This window comes from Sus scrofa, chromosome 14 (genome assembly GCF_054392235.1).
Source record: "Sus scrofa isolate SSC_HxYL_T2T_F1_AM1 chromosome 14, Sscrofa_HxYL_maternal_Yorkshire_Landrace_v2.0, whole genome shotgun sequence".
Taxonomy (NCBI): domain Eukaryota; kingdom Metazoa; phylum Chordata; class Mammalia; order Artiodactyla; family Suidae; genus Sus; species Sus scrofa.
In genome coordinates, this window is record NC_139396.1 from 114,273,173 (window position 1) to 114,298,629 (window position 25,457).

Consider the following 25,457-nt stretch of genomic DNA (forward strand, 5'->3'; position numbering starts at 1 on the left):
TCATCAAAGAGCCTACAAACAATTAATGCTGGAGAGGGTGTGGAGAAAAGAGAACCCTATTATACTCTTGGTGGGAATATAAATTGGTGCAACCACTGTGGAAAACAGTATGGACATAACTCAGGAAACTAAAAATGGAATTACCATTTGATCCAGCAATCCTACTCCTGGACATCTATCCAGAGAAAACCATGACTCAAAAGATACATGTACTCCAACGTTCATTGCAGCACTCTATACAATAGCCAAGACATGGAAACAACCCAAATATCCATTGATAGAGAAGTGGCTAAAGAAGATGTGGTACATATACACAATGTAATATTACTCAGCCATTAAAAGGAACGAAATAATGGCATCTGCAGAAACATGGATGGACCTAGAAATTATCATGCTAAGTGAAGTTAGTCAGACAGTGAGACACCAAAGTCATATGCTATCACTTACATGATGAATCTACAAAAAGAACACAATGAACTTCTTTGCAGAACAGATACTGACTCATAGACTTTGAAAAACTTATAATTTCCAAAGGAGACAGATTGGGGGTGGGGGGATAGGCTGGGGGTTTGGGATGGAAATGCTATAAAATTGGGTTGTGATGATCATTGTAGAACTATAAATGTAATAAAATTCATTGAGTTTAAAAAATAAAGTCCATAGCGATTGTCTTTATCTTATTGAATCTAGTTATTATTTTATTGCATATTGAGATAAATGCACTACTAAAGAGGCATATTTAGAGATTAATCCATTCCATGAACCCTTGTGGATGCCCCATGTGTGCTAGGAACAGAGGCCACTGGAGTAACACAATGGCCTGGCTCCCACTGCTTGGGGACTGACTGTCATGAATGATGTGTCATGTGTCAGTGACAAGGGAGGCGCCAGGCATGAGGGGTGACCATCGACCCCAGGAAGGGACACTGAGCAGAGGTCAGGAAGATAGGTGGGGGTTTGCTGAGCAGAGAAAAAAATAAAGGCAGTTTAGAGGGAGGAAATGCCTCATGCAAAGGCCAAGATCTTGAAGAATTAAACTAAGGAAGTAACAATATAAAGAGAAAAGGGAATAATGCAAGACCTATTAATGGAGAGTAGATTCCAAAGACCTTCGATAATGGGAGTTAAGCAGCTGAGGCATGACCCCAGTGTGAGAGTTAAGGAGTCAGAGCCAAAAGTGATGCCTCTGAAAGTGGAAATAGGAAGAAGCAGACTTCAGGGAAGGAAATGATTCAGGTCTTGACCATGCCTGTGGGACAGTCCAATATAAGTTTCTACTAGGCAGCTAGCTTTGCTCCTCTGGAGTAATGGGGAGAAAAACAGGGAGGTTGAGTTACTCAGAAAGAGCATCTAATGAGTTAGAAGAGAATGGAGTTATGGGGACCACAAACTTCCTACAGAGTTTGAAGAATGAAAATATGTAGAAGGTGTGTGCAGAGAAAGAAGGTCTGATTGGAGAGACTGCTGAAGGACAAACATCGCAAGATCTAGAAAGCGAAGAGTGGACTGCTAAGCATCACAGTCATCAATAGTGGAGCACTTTCTCTCTTCCTCATCAGAATTCCCAAAGACTGTCTACTGTTGCCACCTTGCCCATTTTGTAGATGAGAAAAGTAAGTCTCAGAGCTAAGTGACTAGGCCATAGTCACACAGCTATTACATGGCAGGGGTGTGATCCAAATTTACTGCAAACCATGTGTTCTTTCCATGCTGAGCAGCACCAGGATTATGAGAAAACAGTGTGAAGGTCACACCTTCAGATTGCAGTCAGAGAAGAGGTGAGAGACGGACTCAAAATCTCCTGTCCACTGTGATCACTGGGGCATGATAGCCTGCCTGGTTCCTGCGGAGTTTGGGAAGGAGCTGGACTAAATGGCTACAAAAGCGATGGGAGGGAAGCAATGGTTTTCTCACTGGAAGCTCAGTTGAAAAGATGAGACCACTTTCACACAGGCTTCAGAGCAAGAGCATTTTTGTTTTCTCCCCCGGACTGCCACTGGTGTTTTAAGCTTGAACATTGTTCATAATCTGTGGGGAAGGACTTAAGAAGGAAAAGTTGAGGGCTCTGGAAAGCAAGGGGAAGGAAACCAAGTATTTAAGAGAAAGAGGGTGGGGTGTGAAGATCGGAGATGGAGGCATTATCCCTGGAGGAAAGGATGGTGCCTGTTTCAGACCTGAGGACAGCGGGGAAGGACATTTGTGGCTTTGGGGGCAGGAAGCTGAAGGGAATCCTCACTGATATAAAATAGGAGGTGTGGGTAGGCACTGAGGTGGAGAGTGGGGAGAGACACTGGAGGAGAGTGATAACCAGTGGAATCTGGTCATCCTGGGAGAAAGAAAGGGGCTGCCAGGCAGAGTCTTGTGTGTAGCAGAGCAGAAAGACCACACACTGGTCATTGAACCCATAGTCCAGCCCTCCTGTATCCCTGACCAGCCTTAAAGCTGCAGGTGAGCAAGAAGGGGAAAGCAGAAGACTCTACTGATTCACAGTTGGGCACTGGCAGAAGGTCAAGACAGAGAGGGATCAGATAGGGCTGGAGTGACCTTGCAAAGACATTTACGAGAAGAGAGGCATGTTGCAATCTGTGTTGTAATGGGAATTGGCAGGACTTATATTACTAGGCGTCCAAGTGCTCAGTTTTGAATTATGTTGAGATAGCTCTCCTCAAAGCTTTGTTTAAAGGTTTCCTAATCTTGTACCCCCACCTCTCTTTCAACACACAGTAGATAAATGCTAAAAAGAAAGACTTCCCAGTTAGCCTCAGTAGACAAAGGAAATAAGCTGTTGGGTCATCTAAGATGCAGGCAGGAAAATGTGAAATGTCCACATGTACAGGCAGCTCTCAGTGCCCACAGGGTACCCACGTGATGCTCACTGGTGGCCCTGGGTTTCGGGGACCTCGGGAAGGCTGATGCTGTTCTCCAGGATCGGTAAGCACATCCTCCAGGACTGTTTCCTTGGATACATCTTCCACATTCTTCTCCTTGCAGCAATATTTGTTCCTTTTATTTGTTTTATCTGTAAAATAGGGCCCAGGACCTTCAGGGGGCTCAATGCCTCCAAAATTCTAGCAGTTCATGACTCTCCCTTCTTGTTGAGCCAACAGTCTATGGCCATTTCTTCTGCATCCTCTTAAGTACCCCCATCCCAATGTAAAACAAGCAATATTCAACTTAGTGTGAGAGATATTTAGAAAGTGAGGAAGACTGAGGTGGGAAAAAAGTAGGTGGACACCATCATAAGGGGAACGCCTGGCCCCTAGTTGCTGGGTCTGGGCCTCTTCCTGGCTTCCAGATGGATGCCAAGCTGACCTCAGAGGCATGGGCCTGGGACAGAAAGTAAGCAAGAATGAAAAAGAATGCCACTCTTTGACCATCTCTCCAGAGTCTTACATCTCTTAACCATAGTCTTAATAACCACCTGGTCCAAAACATTACCTTGAAAAATGTGTTGAAAATATATGCCACTTTCAAAAAATCATGCAACTGTCACTCTGGAAAATAATATGCTAGTTCTTAAAATATTAAACATAAGATTGCCAGATGATCCAGCAATTACACTTATGCATATATACCCATAAGAACTGAAATCAGGGACTTGAACAGATATTTGTACACGAATGTTCATAGTAGCATTATTTGAAACAGCCAAAAGGTAGAAATAACCCGAATGTCCATCGATAGAAGAATGAATAAACAAATGAATGTAAAAACAAAGTATGGTATATACATATGATGGAATATTACTCAGCCTTTAAAAGGAAGGAATTTCTAATATATGCTACAACATGGATAAATCTTGAAGAGGTTATGCTAAATGAAATACGCCAGACACAAAAGGACAAATACAGTATTAATTCACTGATATGAAGTGCCTAAATGCAGGCTTTTAGGTACTTCTCTAACAAAGCAGGCTGCTCTAACAAAAATATCACAGACTGGGTGGCTTATAAATAATAGAAACTTATTTCCCACAGTGCTGGAGGCTGAGAAGATTAAGATGCGGTTGAAATGGTGTCTGGTGAGAGCTCTATTTCTGTTTCACAGACTGCCTTCTTCTCATTGTGTCCCCACATGGCAAAAGGGGAAGGGAACTCTCTAGGTTTCTTTTATAAGGCACTAATTCCAATCATGAGAGCTGGACCCTCATGATCTAATAACTTGCCAAAAGTTTCACCTCCAATTACCATCATATGGGGATTAGGTTTCAACATACAAATTTTTGGTGAGTCACAAACATTCAATAAACAGCACTAGAGTAATCAAATTCATAGAAACAGAAAGTAGAATGGTGTTTCCAGGGGCCAGGAGTGGGGAAATGGGAAGTTATTGTTTAATGAGTATAGAGTTTCAGTTTTGAAAGATGAAAAGAGCTGTGAAGATGGATGGTGGTGATGATTGCACAACAACGGGAATGTATTTAATATCACTGAGCTGTGCACTTAAAAATAGTAAAAACAGTACATTTTGTATTATATACATTTTATCACAATAAAAAAATTAACCATGCAAATGCTTCCTTCTTCTTTCCTGCTCCAAGACCACCAGCCATGCTTCAGTCCCAAGAAGTATGGGTTAGTAGAGAATGCTTGGTGTTAAAATGAGATGTTAACTCCCTCGGCACTCCCCTGCCTGAGACCTGATGACAGCTCCAAGCAGGGGGGTCCCTCAAGCACAGCCTCTGGGGAGATGCCTCCTGCTCAGGACTCAGAAAGGGAACCAGGAACCTCGACTCCTCAAGGACCATCCCCTCCCAGCACCTGGCAGCCACCATGTGCTGTGTAGCCAGAGCAGGCCAGTTTCCCCATCTGGACATCCTAGCTTTGCATTTATGACTCCTGAACAGCTCCCCACCCTCCATCAAAGAGATACTAGTTCCCAGCAGAAATGAGCCAAGGGGCCGAGCTGCCACTCCTGGAAGCAGCATGCAGGGTCCACTGCCCTCTCACAGTGCCCCCTGCCCGAAAGAGTCGAGAACGCAGCTCTTTCCCACAGAGGTCACCAGTGGGCTGTGCCAACACGTAGGTGCACAAGAGGCACTCATGACAGTGACTTTTACAGGGAATTGTAAATCCCATTTCTCCGGAGGCTCTGGGCTTCCTAGTGAATATTGACTTATCCCTTTCTTCAGAAGACCTAGAGGTTGTAAGAAAACAAGAAATCTAGACACCGAATTTCTTTCTTGTGTGTGTGTGTGTGTGTGTGTGTGTGTGTGTGTGTGTGTGTGTGTGTCTTTTTTAGGGCTACACCTGAGCATATGGAAGTTCCCAGACTAGGTGTCGAATTGGAGTTGCAGCCACTGGTGCCTACGGCACAGCCACAGCAACACAGGGTCTGAGCCGCATCTGCAACCTACACCACAGCTCAAGATAACACCAAATCCTTAACCACCGAGCAAGGCCAGGAATTGAACCCAAGTCCTCATGGGTACTAGTTGGGTTCATTACCGCTGAGCCACAACAGGAACTCTCTAGACATCGCATTTCTAGTGTCCCTCTGAATTCACAGGGTGAACGTGTTTTACCCTGAAACCAGTCCTGAACCACAGGAAATAGTTAAGTGGGCAAGGTGGCAGTGAAGAGGGGCATCCTCACGAGAGCCCAGTCAGCCTGTGTGTGAGGAACCACACTAGACAGCAAAGGCTTTGGTTCCAGGTCCTGGTTCTCTCTTCCCTGAAAAGATTTCACACAAAAGAGGCAATAATTGCTTATGACAGTTGGGAACCTTGCCTATTTTATTATGCAGGCTCCCTGCAGAGATTCAAAGGATGGTGGAGAGCTCTAGACAGTCCCACCCCCACAGCCCGCACACCAACACTAACAAGAGGAAAGAGTGGGCCCCAGAACCCCGCCCTTCTTCTTCCCCCACATTCACAGCTTGGTGACCAAGGCTGGGCTGGGACCACAGGACTTACTGAAGACTTCATCCTCCTTACAGGAGTCACCCAAGAAGATCCGGTTGCCCAGGTCATGCTCACCTCAAAGACTTTCATCCCCTTTCTGAACAGGTCTCAAACCCCCAACTGCCCCTGATCTCCCACAGTACCCCTGTACCCTGACTCCAATAGTCCTTCCTTCACACCCTCTTGTCCTTGTCCCAGCTTGAATGCCATGAACCATTATTAAGCACTACCTTAAACAGGCCCTCACATCTCGCCCCATCAGTTCTTCACTTTTACTGGATAGTCCCACCTTCTGCCTTCTCACTGCCTGGCCCTGAGAGGCAGAATGGTACTGGGAGAGACAGGTGCCATTCCAAATTAGTGACCACAAACATCTTCAGGTGGGTCCTCCGGACTGTTTGAAAATAAACCCTCCTACAGTCTCTGGACCTTTCACACACCTGCTCTGCTTGAAGCTATTCATACCCTCTCCTCTCCCATCAGCCCAAATGCTCTCTCCATAATAATGACCTTGTTTCTGCTTTCCCTAAGAAAACAGAAACAATCAGAAGAGGTTTCCCAACCACATGCATATGTGCCCATCTATTCTATTCCCCTCCTGCCTTTGAGCTTTTTCCGAAGACCATTCTCCATCTGGGGATTAGACCTCTGTACCCTTGTCTGTTCAGTCACCCCAACAATCCTCTCTGCCTCCTCTAATTTTCCCTCTATTAGAGTATTACGATAAAATCAAATATGGTAGAATTTACCCATCTTAAATAGAAATCCCCTATCACATCTATTAGGATAGCTACCTCAATAAAATAAAATTTAAAAAAAAAAGAAAATAACAAAGATTGGTAGGAATATAGATATGTTGGCATGCTTTCCACTGCTGGTGGGAATGCAAATGATGAGGCTCTTGTGGAAAACAGTAGAGTGGTGGTTCAAAAAATTAAAAATAGAATTATCTTATGATTCAGCAATTCCACTTGAAAAAGAATTGAAAACAGGGAGGCACTAAATAGGTAAAGGAAATTAAGAGGTATGAACGTCCAGCTGTAAAATAAGTAAGTCACAGGGATGTAATATACAGCATAGGGAATATAGTCAGTAATATCACAATAACTCTGCATGGTGACAGATGGTAACTAGACATCATAATGCTCATTTCATAATGTATAAAAATGATAAATCGATATGTTGCAAACCTGAAACTAGTATAATATTGTATCTCAGTTATAATTCAATTTATAAAAGCAAACTCCTTGTTTTCCACAATGCCCCCCTACAAAAAGCAAACAAACAGTGCCCCCTGAATCTTTTTTCCTCAGTAAATAGCAACTTCTTTCAGCTGCTTAAGCCCAAATTTCATTTATCTCTGATGACCCTGCTTCTACTCCATTTTAAATTGATCTGTCAGACGATTGGATTAGAAAGATGTGGTATATATACACAATGGAATACTACTCAGCCACAAAAAAGGCCATTTGCAGCAACACAGATGGAACTAGAGATGCTCATACTGAGTGAAGTAAGTCAGAAAGAGAAAGACCAATACCATATGATATCACTCATATCTGGAATCTTACATAAGGCGCAAATGAACCTTTCCACAGAAAAGAAAATCATGGACTTGGAGAATAGACTTGTGGTTGCCAAGGGGGAGGGGGATGGAGTGGGGTAGTTGGGGAGCTTGGGGTTAATAGATACAAACTATTGCCTTTGGAATGGGTTAGCAATGAGATCCTGCTGTGTAGCACTAGGATCTATGTCTACTCACTTATGATGGAGCATGATAATGTGCAAAAATAGTATGTGTACACGTATGTGTAACTGGGCCACCATGCTGTACAGCAGAAAAAAAAAATTGTATTGGGTAAATAACTATTAAAAAATAAAAAATTAAAAAATTAAAATTAAAAAAAAATTGATCTGTCAGCAAATCCTGTTGGACCTGCCTTCAAAGCAAATCCAGAATGTAGCCACTCTCATCCCCTTCATCACTATCAGGCCAGTCCAAACCACCACCAACTGCCACCATCTCTCCCCTGAATCGTTACATGAGCCCCTTCCCTCTTCTCCCTGCTTCTACCCTTGCATTAGCTGCCCTCCCTAACTCAACCGCCAGAATAATCTTGTTTAAAGCTCAAATCTCTTTTAAAGGAGTGAAATCATTTGCTTACCACAAATGATTACCACAGTCTGAAGTCCCTTATCACCTGCATCCCCACAGCTTCCTCTGCCAGGACTCATCCAGGGTTCCACCCTCACAAGGTCTAAGGCTCCTCAGTGGCTGTCCCCTTTGCTTGGAATGTGCTCCCCCCAGGTCTCCTCCTGGTTCAATTCCCCCTTATTCCTTCAGACCTAGGCAAAGGCTTTTCCTGAGCACTTTATTTTAAATTGCCAGTTCCCTCCCTCCTCCCCACCCTCACTCCCCCTTCCTCTTTCTTCTCTGCTCTGTGTTTTCAGGGAATTGATCACTTTCTCCATTTGATACATTTTAACTTGTTTATTTGTTTATTTTCTTTCTCCCACCCACTCTATGCCTCATAGAACAGAAGCTCCAAGTGAGCCAGGACTTTTTCCCTAGTTAATTCACCACTTGATGCTTCCTGCTGAAACCAAGAGGGGGGCCTCAACAGATATTTGTTCAACAAATGCATGGATAAATCATGTCTCCCTTCATTTTCTCTCCTTCTTTTATCTTCTTTCCTACAATTCCATCACTTTTTTATTTCTTCTCTGATTGGTAAGGATTCCTCAAGTTCTACTTTTCCTTTGCTTCAGATTTTAGAGTCTATTTGTCACTCCTTGCCTCTAGTGAGTTTTGTTCTAAATTCGCCCATTGTGGGGGTTTTTTTGTTTGTTTGTTTATTATTTCCAAGAGCACTTCCTTCTTCTCCTTCTGCTCCTTTTTCATAATTGCCTACATTTGGGTTTAATCAAAGCAATAGCTCCTAAACGCCTCCTGAGACTACAGATCAGAATCATGTAGAGGTGCTTCTGTTTTCTGCATTAACTACTTAGGTCGGAGTCTTTGATTGCCCGGCTAGCTGCCCTTGTGCGCTGCTGGCTCACAAAGCCACCCAGTGGTTCTTTGTGGCCCATCTACATTTGTGAACACAGGCCTTGATTGATGGCTTGGAGCCAGAAATCAGACATCTGGCTCCAGGTCCTTGCTCCTACTGGGAGTTTCCCCACTAGGGCCTCATTGCCCACCTGCTTGATGCTGGGGTAAAATAGATGGTTTTGCAGTTGGTGAGTCCATGAGTAACATATTTAATAACATTTGATAGCTGGATTGTTTTCTTATCACCAAGGTAATTATCAAGGTAATTCCTTTTCCTCATTATCATCACACAACATTTACAAGGGGCCTTGCCAAGCATGGTGTAGAAATCAGAGTCTAAAAAAATAAAAATGATACATTTTGAGCACCCCTGCATCCAAAGTTTTAGGTTAGTCAGGGGATGCAATCCTTGCTCCTATGAATCTTAAATACTCATTGTGTAGTATTCCAGTGACCCACATCTGTAGACCAAACAAACCCAAATTTAGCAGGTAAAAACAACCACCACTTTATTATAGCCCACAATTTCTTTTTTTTTAAGTTTATATGATTTTTATTTTTTCCATTAGTTGATTTACAAGGGTCTGTAAATTTCTACTGGACAGCAAAGTGACCCAGTCATACATATATAGATATAGATATAGATTCTTTTTCTCACATTATCCTCCTTCATGTTCCATCACAAGTGACTAGATACAGTTGCCTCTGCTATACAGCAAGATCTCATATATCCCACAATTTCTTCACTCAGAAATTTGGCAGTTTGGCTGAGTGATTTTTCTGTTCCACATGGATAGCAGAGGTCACTTGGTGGTATTCAAGTAATAGGAGGACTCTTGATCGAACCAAGATGGTTTCACTCACCCATCTAGCAGCTCAGAAGAGATGCGGGAAAGCTCAACTGGGACTGTGAGCCAGGGTTCCTACACGGGCCCTCCCCAGCATGGCTGTCTCTGAGTAACTGGGCTTCCCAAATAGTGCCTGAGGACTCCAGAGTGGGCATTCTGGTAAACAAGGCAGAAACTGCATGGCCTCTTATGACTTCATCTCAGAGTCACTGAAGCATCACTTTTGTTATATCTTACTGTTTATAGCAACTCACTCATATTCAAGGAAAAGGGACATAGATACCACCTCTCAATGAGAAAAACATCAAAGGATTTACAGCCATCTTTTAAAATCTCCACAGGAAGCAATAATACATAGAAAGGAACCTCTTTAAAAGAAATATATTAAAATGGAACTTCTTAAGAACAACTTGACCTTCACATGATTATTTATAGCAGCTCTATTCACAGGCAGAAACAACTGGAAATAATCCAACGTCCCTCAGTGGTTGAATGGATAAACACACAGTGGTGCTCCCATACAACAGAATACTACTTAGCAATAAAAGACACATTATTGATATACACAACAAATTGGATGAATCTCAAAGGCATTATGTTGAGCGAATTAAGCCAGTGTCAAAGGGTACATAGTCTGTGATTCCATTTACATAACATTCTCAAAATGAATAAATTAAAGTGACAGAAAACAGTTCATAGGTGCCAGGGGCTGAGGGTGAAGGGATGGTGCACCTACAAAGGAACAGTACCAGGGAGTTTGGGAAGGGATGGAATGGTTTTGCATCCTAATTGTGGTGAACATATACAGGTGTTAAAACCCACAGAACTGTACACCCCCCAAAAAAGTCATACTTACTGTGTCATTTTTTTTTCATTTTTAAAAGTTTTATTGAAGTATAGTTGATTTACAATGTTGTAATAACATCTGCTATACAACAAAGTAATTCAGTTAGATATATACACACATCCATTCTTTTTCAGATTCTTCTCCCATATAAATTACCACAGAATATTGAGTAGAGTCCCCAGTGCTATACAGCAGGTCCTCGTTGGCCAATTATCCATATACCACAGTGTGCAAATGCCAATCCCAAACCCTCAGTCCATTCCTCCCCCAACCAACTGTCCTTTTTGCTAACCATAAGTTTGTTTTCAATCTTAGAGTCTGTTTCTCTTCTGCAAATAAGTTCATTTGCATTCCTTTTTTAGATTCCACATAGAAATGATATCATATAATCTTTGTCTTTCACTGCCTAACTTCATTTGTATGATAGTCTCTATATCCATCAATACAAATGGCATTATTTCATTCTTTTTATTGCTGAGTAATATTCCATTGTATATGTGTACTACATCTTCTTTATCCATTACCCTGTCGATGGACATTTAGGTTAGTTCCATGTCTTGGCTACTGTAGATAGTACTGCAATGAATACTTGGATGCATGTATCTTTTTGAACTGCAGTTTTCCCCAGATAGAGGCCCAGGAATGGGATTGCTCGATCACATGATAGTTCCCTATTTAGTTTTCTGAGGTACCTCCATACTGTTTTCCACAGTGCTTCTACCAACTTACACTCCCACCAACAGCGTAAGAGGTTTTTCTTTTCTCTGAACCCTCTCCAGTATTGATTGTTTGTAGACTTTTTAATGAGGGCCATTCTGGCTTGTGTAAAGTGGTACCTCATCCTAGTTTTGATTTGTATTCCTCTAATAATTAGCAATGTTGAGCATCTTTTCGTGTGGGTTTTTTTTCTTTTTTTTTTTTGCCATCTGTATGTCTTCTTGGAGAAATGTCTATTTAGGCCTTCTGCCCATTTTTTGATTGGGCTGTTTGTTATTTTGATATTGAGCTGCATGAGTTGTTTGCATATTTTGGAGATGAATCCCTTGTCAGTCGTATCATTTGCAAATATTTTCTCCCATTCTGTGGGCTATCTTTTTGTTTTGTTTATGGTTTTCTTTGCTGTGCAAAAACTTCTTAATTAAAAAAAACAAGTTTTAAATCAAGTAACAATTACTTTTTCTGGATTTAAAACATAAGCACTGAATAATTTCTGAGTAGGAAACTGATCCATTGTGCAGGGGACATATGTGCTGGGGAAGAGAAGCAATCTTTTTTGATGATCTCTGCTCTCTCACCAAGGGCTCACTCAAGTCTATGCAGCCCTGAGTCAGCCATATCCTGCCACGTCCAAAAGACATGAGGGAATAGAGGCACAGAAAGATTCAGGAACCTGAAGAAGTCACATGCCAAGTCGGCAGCTCTGGCTGCCAGTAACCTCTGGCTTACCAGAGTGCCTCACTGCCACGTGAGTTCTAACAGCAGGCATAGGAACACCAGCAAAAACTCCTTCATACCCCTCCCCAAGCTTCACTTTTCAGCAATTAAAACACTTGTCAAAGAGTATTTAATCCTAACATCGTAAAGTGCTATGTCAAAGAGATTTGGCTCAATGTTTTTAAATGTTCTGCGAAATGGCTACTCCCAACAGTAATTCAACTATGTTACCATGGCTTTAAACAAAAACAGCAACTAAAAAGATCATATTTTGATGTCCCAGGAAAAATCATTTTGAACCACAAAAGTCATGAATTCTCTCGCAAAAAAAAATAATAAGTCCAAATGTAAAAGAGCTCCCTAAAATGAAGCCTCAGAAAACCTGTAAGTCAGAGGATGGTCTGGACAAATGCAAATCAAAGGAAAGCAAATGTATTCTATTAATATGAAACTATGGAGGAAAGTGGGGGTTTTGGGGGAAGCCCTCAACTCCTTTCACCTCTATTTCTATTCACAACAGTTGTGAAAATAGCTGTCTACTTTACAATTTGAATTTGCCATAAGCACTATTTTTCAGACTACTCCTGATCCAAAGCTAGGATTTCCACTTTGGATCAGGAGTAGCCTGAAAAATAGTGCTTATGGTAAATTCATATTGTAGAGCAGACAGCTATTTCCATAAGTCAAAATATATGTGTAAGCAGGATAATTTCATAAAAGAGCAGTTGCTAAATATCAGAACAGACTGTGGGCTGTGAAGGTGCAGAGAGGAGAGGAGGAAGCAATGCATAATGTTAGCAGGGAGCAGGAGGGCCTGGGAGGAGAATGGCAACAGGTAGAACATAGTAGGTGCAGAACATGGCAAGAGGCCCCAGAAACACGCAGAAAGTGATATGCCCTTTCCCTGTCCCAGTCTTGTGGTCCAGATTCTCGGACATCACTCCATGCCCCACTCTACCCAGATGAGAAGATGAAAATTTCCTGCCAGCCACCAGTATGGACCATTCCGCCTTAGGTTCTCTCCCTGGGAGCTCCCCAAAGTACTCACGGTTCCACTGCATTTGTGAGATATCTCAGCTTCAGCCTTCTCCTTGTCCTGCTGTCTTCGTTGTTATGTGTTTTGCTTGTTACTGGCAAATAAATAATAAACAATGAATAAAAAAATCTCTTAAAGAAACCAAGTGGTGCCCTTTGTCCTTGGTCCCCATATCATCTTAGGGGAGGTCTATTTGTTGGCCCAAATAACATCATAGGCCAACAGGTAAAATAACTCCTGCAGGAACTATAAGGATAAAATAAAATAACTCAGTGTCCTGGGAAGTTTTAATGTATCTATTTTAATACGTATTTTTAACAATCAAGTACATAAAAATGAAGACGAAAAGGATCAAAATAATATATAATCAGTCCTTGGTTCAGAAGCATTCATATTAATTTTTGCCATCTATTTCAGAATAGTACCTTAGAGAGACAATTAGTTGTGTTTTCAATTCCAAATCTTTATAATAAAATTTACCTCTCTGCTCAGCCTGCCTGTGACATCTCCTGGATGGATACACAGTGAGAAGCCAATAGTATTCAGTAAAATCTACACAGGGAGGCAGTAACAGAGCTGATTGCACCTGGGTCCATCCCTGTCACTAACTTTAGGCATCTCTCCCTACTTTAGTCTTTTTTAAGGTGTGGAAATGACATTTTTCAAAACGTTATGGAGAAATTTGAATATAAGCTTATAGTAGGTGCTGTTATTAAATACATACATACAGTATGAAATGCTATACACACAAAATGCATATGAGAGTGTTGAACATACAAACAGTAAATGCACAGTCACTATTAGCGACTATAACATGATCTGGGGCTTAAAAACACTATTAAAAAAGAATTCTAAAGTTTTTATTTTTTTATTATTAAAGTATAGTTGATTTCCCATGTTTCTTCAAGTTCAGTTGTACAGCAAAGTGACCCAATCAAACACATTTAGAATAGTGCCTAATACCTAGTAACCACCAACGACACTTCGCTATCTTTGGCAAACAGATGTGACCATGTGACCAAGTTCTCAACAGTGGAAATGAGAACAAAAGTAACATTCTGTTTCTCACAAAGAAAATGCTGTCCCTCCATTCTTTTATACCCAACTTTTGGGTTGGAACATAAGACACGTAACTGCTAAGCCAGCTTGCACCATATAAAGAAAGGACACATCTTAGGACATGGCTAAGAAGGAAGAGAACAGCACCTGAATCCCCGAATGGCTTCATGAAGCACAACCACCACCTTGCCTTATACTTCCTTTGTTTGGTATTGTTATAAGACTGAAATTAATAAGATTGCTTGAAAAAAATGTTGGCTGTTATTTATTAATCATTACCACCACACTACACTAAAAGGTAAATATTTTAAGAAAATGGCCAAATTCAAAAGTCTAATTGTGTGTATTAAAAAAAAAAAAAAAGAGGAGTTCCCATCATGGAACAGCAGAAACAAATCCAACTAGGAACCACGAGGTTGCGGGTTCAATCCTTGGCCTCGCTCAGTGGGTTAAGGATCCGATGTTGCCATGAGCTGTGGTGTAGGTCGCAGACACGGCTTGGATACCGTGTTGCTGTGGCTGTGGCATAGGCCAGCAGCAACAGCTCCAATTAGATGCCTAGGCTGGGAACCTTCATATGCCGCAGGTGTGGCCCTTGAAAGACAAAAGACAAAAAAAAAAAAAAAAAAAGAAAGTCCAGTGTAGTATGTTATCTATGTCCATTAAATTGTCATTCTGAGAAAGATATTTGGAGAAGTATACTTGTTACTTTATTTTTTTCATTTTACAATGATTTTTATTTTTTCATTATAGCTGGTTTACAGTGTTCTGTCAATTTTCTACTATACAGCATGGTGACCCAGTTACGCATACATGTATACATTCTTTTTTTTTCATATTATCATGCTCCATCATAAATGACTAGATATAGTTCCCAGTGCTATACAGCAAGTTTGCATCTACCAACCACAAATTCCCAGGCCACCCAATCCCTCCCCCTCCCCCTTGGCAGCTGCAAGTCTGTTCTCCAAGTCCATGAGTTTCTTTTCTGTGGAAAGGTTCATTTGTGCTGTATATTAGATTCCAGATATATAAGTGATATCATATGGTATTTGTCTTTCTCTTTCTGACTTACTTCACTCAGGATGAGAGTCTCTAGTTCCATCCATGTTGCTGCAAATGACATTATTTTGTTCTTTTTTATGGCTGAGTAGCATTCCATTGTGTATCTATTCACCACATCTTCCTAATCCAATCACCTGTCAATGGACATTTAGGTTGTTTTCACATCTTGGCTGTTGTGAGTAGTGCTGCAATGCACATGCGGGTGCATGTGTCTTTTTCAAGGAAAGTTTTGTCTGGATATATGCCCAAGAGTGGGATTGCTGGGTCATGTGGTAGTTCTATGTATAGTTTTCTAAGGTGCCTCCATACTGTTTTCCATAGTAGTTGTACCAGTTTACATTCCCACCAACAGTGCAGGAGGGTTCCCTTTCCTCCACACCCCCTCCAGCATTTGTTATTTGTGGGCTTATTAATGATGGCCATTCTGACTGGTGTGAGGTGGTACCTCATAGTAGTTTTGATTTGACTTTCTCTAATAATCAGTGATGTTTAGCATTGTTTCATGTACTTGTTGGCCATCTGTTTATCTTCTTTGGAGCAATGTCTATTCAGGTCTTTTGCCCATTTTTCAGTTGGGTTGCTGGCTTTTCTGCTGTTGAATTGTATATTTTAGAGACTAAGCCCTTGTCAGTTGCATCACTGGAAACTATTTTCTCCCTTTCTGTAAGTCATATTTTTTTTTATGGTTTCCTTTCCTGTGCAAAAGCTTGTCAGTTTGATTAGGTCCCCATTGGTTTATTTTTGCTCTTCTTTCTGTTGCTTTGGGAGACTGGCCTGAGAAAACATTTGTAAGGTTGATGTCAGAGAATGTTTTGCCTATGTTCTCTTCTAGGAGTTTAATGGTATCTTGTCTTCTGTTTAAATCTTTCAGCCATTTTGAGTTTATTTTGGTGCATGGTGTAAGAGTGTGTTCTAGGTTCACTGATTTGCATGCAGCTGTCCAGGTTTCCCAGCAATGCTTGCTGAAAAGAGTGTCTTTTTCCCATTTTATATTCTTGCCTCCTTTGTCAAAGATTAATTGACCGTAGGCGTCCGGGTTTATTTCTGGGTTCTCTTTGGTCTGTTCCATTGGTCTGTATGTCTGTTTTGGTACCAGTACCACACTGTCTTGATGACTGTGGTTTTGTAATATTGCCTGAAGTCTGGGAGCGTTATGCCTCCTGCTTGGTTTTTGTTCCTCAGAACTGCTTTGGCAATTCTGGGTCTTTTGTGGTTCCATATACATTTTTGGAGTGTTTGTTCCAGTTCTGTGAAAAATGTCATGGGTACTTTGATAGGGATTGCATTGAATCTAAAGAGATTGCTTTGGGTAGTATGGCCATTTTTACAATGCTAATTTTTCCATCCCAGGAGCATGGAATATCTTTCCATTTCTTTACATCTTCTTTAATTTCCTTGACTAAAGTTTTATAGTTCTCAGCATATAAATCCTTTACCTCCTTGGTCAGGTGTATTCCCAGGTAGTGTTTGATTTTGGGGGGTGCAATTTTAAAAGGTATTGTATTTTTGTATTCCTTTTCTAATATTTCATTGTTAGTATACAGAAATGCAACTGGCTCCTGAATGTTAATCTTATATCCTGCTACTTTGCTGAATTTGTTGATCAGTTCAAGCAGGTTCTGGGTTGAATCCTTGCGGCTTTCTATATACAGTATCATGTCATCTGCATACAGTGACAGTCTTACCTCTTCTCTTCCAATTTGGATACCTTTTATTTCTTTTGTTTGTCTGATTGTTGTGGCTAGGACTTCCAATACTATGTTGAATAACAGTGGTGAGAGTGGGCATCCTTGTCTTGTTCCAGATTGTAGTGGGAAGGCTTTCGGCTTTTCTCCATTGAGTATTATATTTGCTGTGGGTTTGTCATAAATGATTTTTATTATGTTAAGGAATGTTCCCTCTATACCCACTTTGGTAAGAGTTTTTATCATGAAGGGATATTGGACACTGTCAAATGCTTTTTCTGCATCTATTGAGATGATCATGTGATTTTTGACTTTTCTTTTGTTAAATGGTATATATGTTGATTGATTTGTGTATGTTGATCATCCTTGTGAACCTGGGATGAATCCCACTTACTCATAGTATATGATCTTTTTTATATGTTGTTAGATTCAGTTGGCCAAAATTTTGTTGAGAATCTTATCTATTTTTTTAAATTATAGTTGATTTACAATGTTGCACCAATTTCTGCTAGACTATTTTTAAAACTATAAATATGATCATCTTTTAATGAAGATTTATTCCAATAATATTATCAATAAAAGAAACAATCTAGCTCCTAAGAAAGAAAGAAAGAATTCAAAATAAGAAGTGGTTAGTTTGAGAGATTTTTAACTTCAAGGTTAAAAGTGAGGGAGCATCCACAAAAAGGGAAGTAGAAGTCTTACATTTGGAAAATTTCAGAGAATAATTCTCACTCTGCATTATTACAGAGCTTTACCATGCATATAAGAGAAAGTTCACCTCAACTTGGCTCAAAAACAATTAAAACACATAACTGGAGGTCCAAGAGTTAAGACAGTTCTAGAATTGGTGGCCCCAGGGCCTCTCCAATGTCATGAAATTTTAAATTTCTATCTTTCTGCCACCGTATTAGCTCCATCTCTTCTTCATGACTGCAGTCCAGTTGCTTGTCAAACTGCATGTGTCTTCATTCTTGCCTAAAAGAGGCCCTAACATTTCAACAAACATTTCTGTACTCCTGTCCCAGAGTGTGGCCAGGGCAAGAGTGGTACCAATCCACAGCAAGATCTGGGACAGGTCCTCAGCTTCATCCCAAATGGTAGAAAAAAGAAAGGGGAGGGGGTATTCCAGAGGTAATGTGGGCAATAATAAAGGCTAAATAGTTAACCACTGGGTCTGCTGTCTCCCTGAGTGGGTTTTTCAGGATGTAAACACTGGACAGCTAATTAACCACTGCACACATCCTCTGATTCCTTGAGACAAATTCACCACACACAGGGGACAAATTTTGCCCAAAGGATGGTAAATGAACTATTCTGTCAGAAACCATTTGCTGATCTATTTAAATATCCAGAGATTAACTGGCTTCTCATGTGATACCTTTCAGCCCAGTGTTTCTGTGCTGAGTACCATGAAAATCCAGGTTGATTGTTTCACTGGGCTCAAAACGGAGATGTGGCCCAGAAGGCCATGGACTTAGACTGAGATGGGGTCAGGAGGCCCAGTGCTGACTAGGCCTGGGCTGCACTCCATCCCTTATACTTCCTCAAATTAGCAGTCCTGATTTCATAAATCACACAACTTTAATTCATCCAAAATTCTGACAAAATATTTTTTTTTCCAAGCCTGGTTTACTTCCAAAGGTGAAAAAGTCTAAATTATAAAACACTGCCAATATCTCAACAAAAGTAAACAAGGGAGAATTAGGTGAAAAATCATGGAAGTTTATAAAAACTCCTACACAGAATGAAGAATCCCCAAAGGCAGTTTGTCTGGTTTAAATTAATAACTTATGCTATGATTAAAACACCATTTGTATGAATCCTGCAGCTACTCCACATAATGAGAAAGGTCAAAGCGTGACCAAGTGCATTGTACGGTTAGGGGCCCTGCTCACATTCTTTCATTTGGAATGAGAGCTCTCCTAACTTCACCTGGAGGCTGTGTGCTATCAGCACAGAAACATGTACCTCCTGGATTTTCAGGAACCTCTACCTCCACTTCTAGCCTGGAATAATAGCTAGGGCCCCCACGCCTTTTTATTTAAAATTCGCAAAACCAAAATATCCCCAATATATAAACAAACAAAGAGCTGAAGATAGAGTGAAATATTTTTTTAAATGACATAGGCATAATCACTGAGAATCACAGTGAAATTAACGTCTAGACATTAATCTAACCCAAAAGTACTTACCCTCTTAGGAAAAATGGAGGGTCACTGTCACATCTGCTTAGTAGCATCTATTTACCTTTTCAAGCACTGCACTCAGTGATGGCCCTCAGAGAAGAGTTTTACAGCTTCTCAAAAATGTGTTTTCTGGCATCCATCCAGGATATCACAAAGTTACTTTGTTTTTTCCACCTTAATAATAGGGTGAATAATGTTAACAGATTCCTTTTTGTTGAACTATCCTTGCATTCCATTTTTTTTTTTTTTTTTTTTTTTTTTTTTTTTTTTTTTGTCTCTGCAGCATTATTTACTGTGTCATCTTCAACAACAGGAAGAAGCTAGAGACATCCAACATCCTGGCGCTGGGGCCTCAGTAAATGATATTTTATCAGCGTAATGGAATATAATGGTGGCACTGAACGGCCTCATTACCCAGATTCTGCATTTGCACATTCACTAGCATTTATTTATAACCCCAAAATCAATACTTGCAGTGTTGTTACTGCCATTCGAGGACAGGTGCACAGCTGGGGAAACATCTGAGTCACAAATTTGAGACACACACATTCAACCTGAGGTCGATAACCTGCCTTCTTGTTTCAGCTCATACTGTAAATCAGAGTCCTCTTCCAGGTCTGTTTAGTGCCATGTCTTATGTGTCTTCATGCTTTTTGTAGGTGATTTTACTGTTTAAAATAGTCCCAAGTACACTGCTAAAGCAGCATCTAGTGTTCCTAAGCTTGAGAAGGCTGTGACTGGCTTTACGGAGAATTCTGTGTTAGATAAGCTTATTCTTCTAGGGCTGTTGGCTGAGAGATCAATGCTAATGGATCAGCAATATATATTAACAAGGTGTCTTTAAACAGAATCATGCATAAAACAAAGTTATATGTTGATCAGTTGATGAAAATATTGTGACCACAAGCTTGCAGGAACCTAGTTCTATATTTCCCCAAGAACAGTGGTTCAGGATTCATAACTAAATTTGCCAGTATCCAGGACAACTTTACAGAACTGCCTTGAGCAACAAGAATCAATTCTGTTATTAAGCCATGTAGCAAAATAGAAAAATATAAAAAGAACAGAAAATGTATGTTCACCATGATTTGCAGCTTTATCAAGAATACGTGTACATGTTCACTAGGCTTGGGATATCCTTGCATGCCTTGAACAAACCATTCTTAGTCAGGATGCACTATTCTTTCTTTAAGAACATTGTTTGACTTGTTAACATTTCAACCAAGATTTTGCATCTTTGTTTATGAGTGAGATTAACTTATTTTCCTTTCTGTTCTTTATTTTAAGGTAGGTTCAGGGTTTGTTCACTGTTTAGAAAAAGAATACATCTTTTTCTGTGTTCTAGAACAATTTAAATAACAAATTATTTGAAAGACAGTGACCATTTTAGTAGTATATTTTAGACTAGTTTTTCAATTTATTCCATAATCTGGGAGAATTTTTGGACCCTTCTTGAGTCAAATTTAGAAATTTAGTTCCCCAGAATCTGTTATTTCCATTTAGATTGTTTAAAAGCTTTTATAAAAGATTTCTTCTTTTTAAAATATCTTGCCTTTCATGAAGCACACTGAGTTTCTCATTATTCAGTGCTTATTTGTCTTCTCTTTTTCTCAACTGTCTAGAAATTGGTCTATTTTGGTATTTTCAAAGAATCATCTTTTTTCTTTCATTGTCCAATCTTTGTTAATTTGTATTTTTGTTGTTGTTTAATGAGTCCTTCCTACTATTTTTCTCTTTTGCCACAGAAGGCTGAGCACTATTTAATTATATCTAATAATCTTTAAAAATAAGCACATAAATCCATTCTGGGTAGTCTCACTCCCCCACCTGTTGTAGTGGCATTTATCCAGATACCATTCACCTCCAAGGAAGTGGTTCAGCCCAGAAGAGCAAGGCCTGAGAAAGGAAGGAACAATCCTCTTCTGTCTGCCCCACAGCCCTGTGACAGGCACACAGCTGGCCTGGCCTGAGACAGGGCAGGAAGAAACCACAGGGCTAAGTGCAGGGGAAAAGTGCCAGGGTCCCAAGCAGCCTGGCCTCCAGCCACCCATACTCTTGTCTGTTTCGGGTTTGTCATTAAAAAAATAAAGCGACAACTCCAGCCAGGGACCAGATATTATACTATTTTTTGTTAAAAGTACAGGCAAGAATGTGGACAATCTCCTCTTTAGGTAGTCCTGCCTCACAGGATGTCTGCCAGCTTGTCTTGCATATGGCTTCCAAGACTTGGTCCTGGCCTTGAAGGAAGCAGCATTGTACAGGTGCTTCTAGCCATGAGATCTTGCAGGCCTTCAGGACAGTGGCATCCAGCACCAGCACAGCACCCAGGCCAAAGATATCATGGAGCAGCTTGTTGCTTTGGAGGTGGTGATGCATGCCAGAACCCAGAACATCCTTGAAAGTGGTGTAGATCCAGCACTGAGCCCAGCTGTCCACATAAAGCACCTCAAGCTCAAAGCAGACTATCTCTTCCTCACATTTGCTGCCCTAAACAAAGTGCAGCACAGCACAGAAGGTAAAGCACTGGCACTGACGGTCAGCCTTGGCACGATACTTACTATCAATGGCCAGAGTGTGCAGTGCACTGCAGAGGGCCTCCATGTCCTCATAAACAAAATCCTTCTCCAGGTCACAGGCCAGTTCAAAGAGCAATGCAATGGTCTCTCCACCGGTAATCCACAGGTTCACAGTTTCACTGGATAAGAGCTAGGGAAGCTGGGGCAACTGTCTGTCCAAGAAGTAGCTGATGTGGGCCCTGGAGCAAATGGTGAGTATCAATGCCCAGGCCTGCAGAGCAGCACAAAGCAGGCCACCAAGGCTAGCAGGGACCATAGAGGCTATGAAGCTACCCATACCACAGGTCCAGCTGAAAACACCTTCCAAGGGGGTATGGCAAGAGACCAGGTCTTGTACATTGGCAGCAGCCACAGAGCAGCCTAAGCCAAGAGCAAAAGTGCAGTAGAGCTGGGCAGCAGGACTAGCTGTGCCACTACTGAGTACAGAAACCAGTAGGGGCTGCAGGCTGTGGAATATCTCCTCCCCTTGGGTCCAGGGACCAGTGCATGCATAGCACCAAGCATGGCAGCATCCAGGGCCTATCCCTCCAGTTTCCCTTCTTGAGGTACTTTTCCAAAGCATCCATCAGTGTGAGGCAGAGCTTCAGCAAGAAGTAGGGGAGTAGGTGAACTGCCAAGGCCAGGCATAGGCTCTCAAGAGAACCCTGCTGGGTCTTGGCACTCTTGTCTGTGATGCAGTCCACAAACTTCTCCTCAAGGTCTTCCTGCTGACCCTGCTCATCCAGCATCAGCCTCAAGGCCTTCCTCTGCTGTGGTGCTTAGGAGGCTGGGGCATTCACTGGCTGTGCTGAGAGCCTCACTGGCTGCCTTGTCCTTGCTGGAACCTGAGTCCTCTTGGGTACTGCTCTGGGCATCTCCTCCATGGCACTGGCCACCTCTGCAAAGCGAGCTGCCCTTTTGGGCACAGGGCATGCTGGGAATCGGGCACTGGCCCAGGAGTGGGGTCAGGGGGCTGACAGATGAGCGCACTGGACCAACAAGTCGCTGGCCAGTGCTCTGAGCTGAGACTTGAGCAGACTGTGAGCCACAGGAAACACACATCACCATCTTCGCCCTACTGCTTTATTTTGCTAAATTTGGTTTTTTGTTGTTGGTTTCTTTGTTGTTGTTTACCTTCTTAACTTTCTACCTTATTTTCTCTTGTCTAATAAATGCATTTAAAGTCAGGAACACTCTTCTGAGTTACATTTAGACAAAATATGTCATGCTGTTGAGTTTTCCTTCTTAAATACTCTGTACTTTCCTTTTTAAATACTCTGTACTCTGATACTCTGTACAGTCAAGAGCTGTTTAGAGGTGTGGCCAAGATGGCCGAAGAGGAAGACCCTGAGCTCACCTCCAACAGACACACCAAAATCACAACTACTTATGAAAACAACTTGAAAACCAGCAGAAAATATTTTCCACAGTTAAAGATATAAAGAAGGGGAGTTCCCTTAGTTCCCTAACTAGCAACTATGAGGGCACGGGTTCACTCAGTGGGTTACGGATCCGGCATTGCCATGAGCTGTGGTGTGGGTTGCAGACACGGCTTGGATCCCATGCTGCTGTGGCTGTGGTTTAGGCTAGCAGCTACAGCTCCAATTCGACCCCTCGTCTGGAAACATCCATGTGCTGCAGGTACGGCCCTAAAAAGCAAAAAAAAAGAAAGATATAAAGAAGGAACTACAACCAGATTGGTAAAAAGGGCAGAGATGTAGTATAGTCAAAAACCACACCTACACGTGTGTGACCCACATATGGGAGATAATTGCTTTTGCACAGGTTCTCCCCCAGTAGTGAGAAGTTTAGGCCCCACGTCAGGCTCCCCAGTCCTGGGGGTACTATACCAGGAAGACAAGGCTTATATACAGAAGAGCCAGAAGGCCATAGGAAACAGACTCTACTCCCAAAGGGCACACACACACAAAAATCTCATACACCAAATTCCACTGCAGAATTTCACATACCAGATCCCAGTGCAGAGATGATAATTTAAAAGGTGCCTGGGTCAGATCCATTCGTTGGTCTTGGAGAGCCTGCCAGACAGGCAGGAGACAACCGAGACAACCCCTGTAGATAGACGGCAGCAAACATTTTGGGGAACTCATTCTACCACAAGGACACTGGTGTTGACAGGGGCCATTTTGGAGTCTTCCTTCTAGCCTGTTAGCATCAGGGAACCAGCTCCAGTTCCAGAATCCCCAGGTCAAGCAGCCAGCCTTTCAGGGACTGGCCCCACCACCAGTGGGCCAGCACCAGCCCTGGAAGTATAACTCAATGTCAAAAAAACAAACAATCTGATTTTTTAAATGGGCAAAGAACCTGAATAGACATTTTTCCAAAGAAGACATACAGATGGCCAACAGACACATAAAAAGATACTCAATTTCACTGATCAGAGAGATGCAAATCAAAACTATAATAAGGAGCTCTCGCTGTGGCTCAGCAGGTTAAGAACCTGACATGTGTCCATGAGGATGTGGGTTCAAATCCTGGCTTCACTCAGTGGGTTAAAGATCTGGCATTGCCACAAGCTGCAGTGTTAAGTTGCAGATGTGACTCAGATCCAGTGGTGCTGTGGCTGTGGCATAAGCCTCAGCTGCAGCTCTGATTCAACTCCTAGCCCAGGAACTGTCATTTGCCACAGGTGCAACTATTAAACACACACACACACACACACACACACACACACACACACAAAATGAGGTATCATAGCGGTCAGAATGGCTATTATCAAAAAGACAATAAAAAACAAATGTTGGAAAGGATGTGGAGAAATGAGAACATTCATGCACTTTGGTGGGAATGTAAATTATGGCGTTTCCTTTAAAAAAAAAAAAAACTACTATATGATCCAGCAACTCCATTTCTGGATATTTTCTGAAGAAAACAAAAACACTAATTCAAAAAATATATGGGGAGTTCCCGTCGTGGCGCAGTGGTTGGCGAATCCGACTAGGAGCCATGGGGTTGCGGGTTCGATCTCTGCCCTTGCTCAGTGGGTTGACGATCCGGCGTTGCCGTGAGCTGTGGTGTAGGTTGCAGACGAGGCTCGGATCCCGCGTTGCTGTGGCTTTGGTGTAGGCCGGTGGCTGCAGCTCTGATTGGACCCCTAGCTTGGGAATCTCCATGTGCCACGGGAGCGGCCCAAGACCAAGAAATGGCAAAAAGACCAAAAAAAAAAAAAAAAATATGGATCTCTATGGAATTATTTACATTAGCCAAGACATGGAAACAACCTAAGCATCCACCAACAGATGAATGGATAAAGATGTGGTATTTAGATACAATGGAATATTACTCAACCATAAAAAATAATGAAATCTTGCCAGCATGACAACATGATTGGACCTAGAGGGTATTATCTCAAGTGAAAGGACAGAGAGAAGACACTTTGGTATGATTTCACTTATATGTGAAATCAAATGAACAAAACAAATGAATAAACAAAACACAGAAGCAGACTCAAAGATACAGAGAGAAAACTGGTTATTGCCAGAAGAGAGGTGGGTATAGGCATGAATGAAATAGGTGAGGGAAGTTAAAAGGTACAAACTTCCAGTTAAAAAATAAATAAATCCCAGGGATGTAATGTACAGTATAGAGGACATAGTCAATAATATTGTAATAATTGTGTATTGTGACAGATGCTTAATATATTTGTGGTTACTTTTGTAATGTGTAAAAATATGGAGTCACCATTTTGTACACCTGAAACTAACATAATATTGTTAGTCAATTTCATTCAATTTTTTTAAAAAAAGAAAAAAAGAGTTGTTTAG

General features: G+C 41.5%; 1 protein-coding gene and 1 pseudogene across 38 annotated transcripts in view; both read right to left on the minus strand.

Annotated features, from left to right (window-relative positions):
- Nucleotides 1-25,457, minus strand: part of LOC102167823 (uncharacterized) — a 770,457-nt gene that overhangs the window by 672,313 nt on the left and 72,687 nt on the right. For 25 of the 38 annotated variants that reach the window (XR_014827555.1, XR_014827520.1, XR_014827527.1 and 22 more), the window contains one exon: nt 13,132-13,213. The exons of 6 other annotated variants lie outside the window; for them this stretch is intronic. Coding sequence is in view for 4 of the 32 variants with exons in the window: in XM_084996648.1 (XP_084852774.1) it covers nt 13,132-13,144 (13 nt within the window). In the remaining 28 variants the exon portion in view is untranslated. Of the gene's footprint in view, nt 1-2,865; nt 3,020-13,076; nt 13,214-25,457 lie in introns of those variants that run through there. 7 more of the 38 variants (XR_014827536.1, XR_014827554.1, XR_014827538.1 and 4 more) reach the window with 3 other exon arrangements.
- Nucleotides 21,178-22,864, minus strand: LOC100513824 (interferon-related developmental regulator 2 pseudogene; annotated as a pseudogene).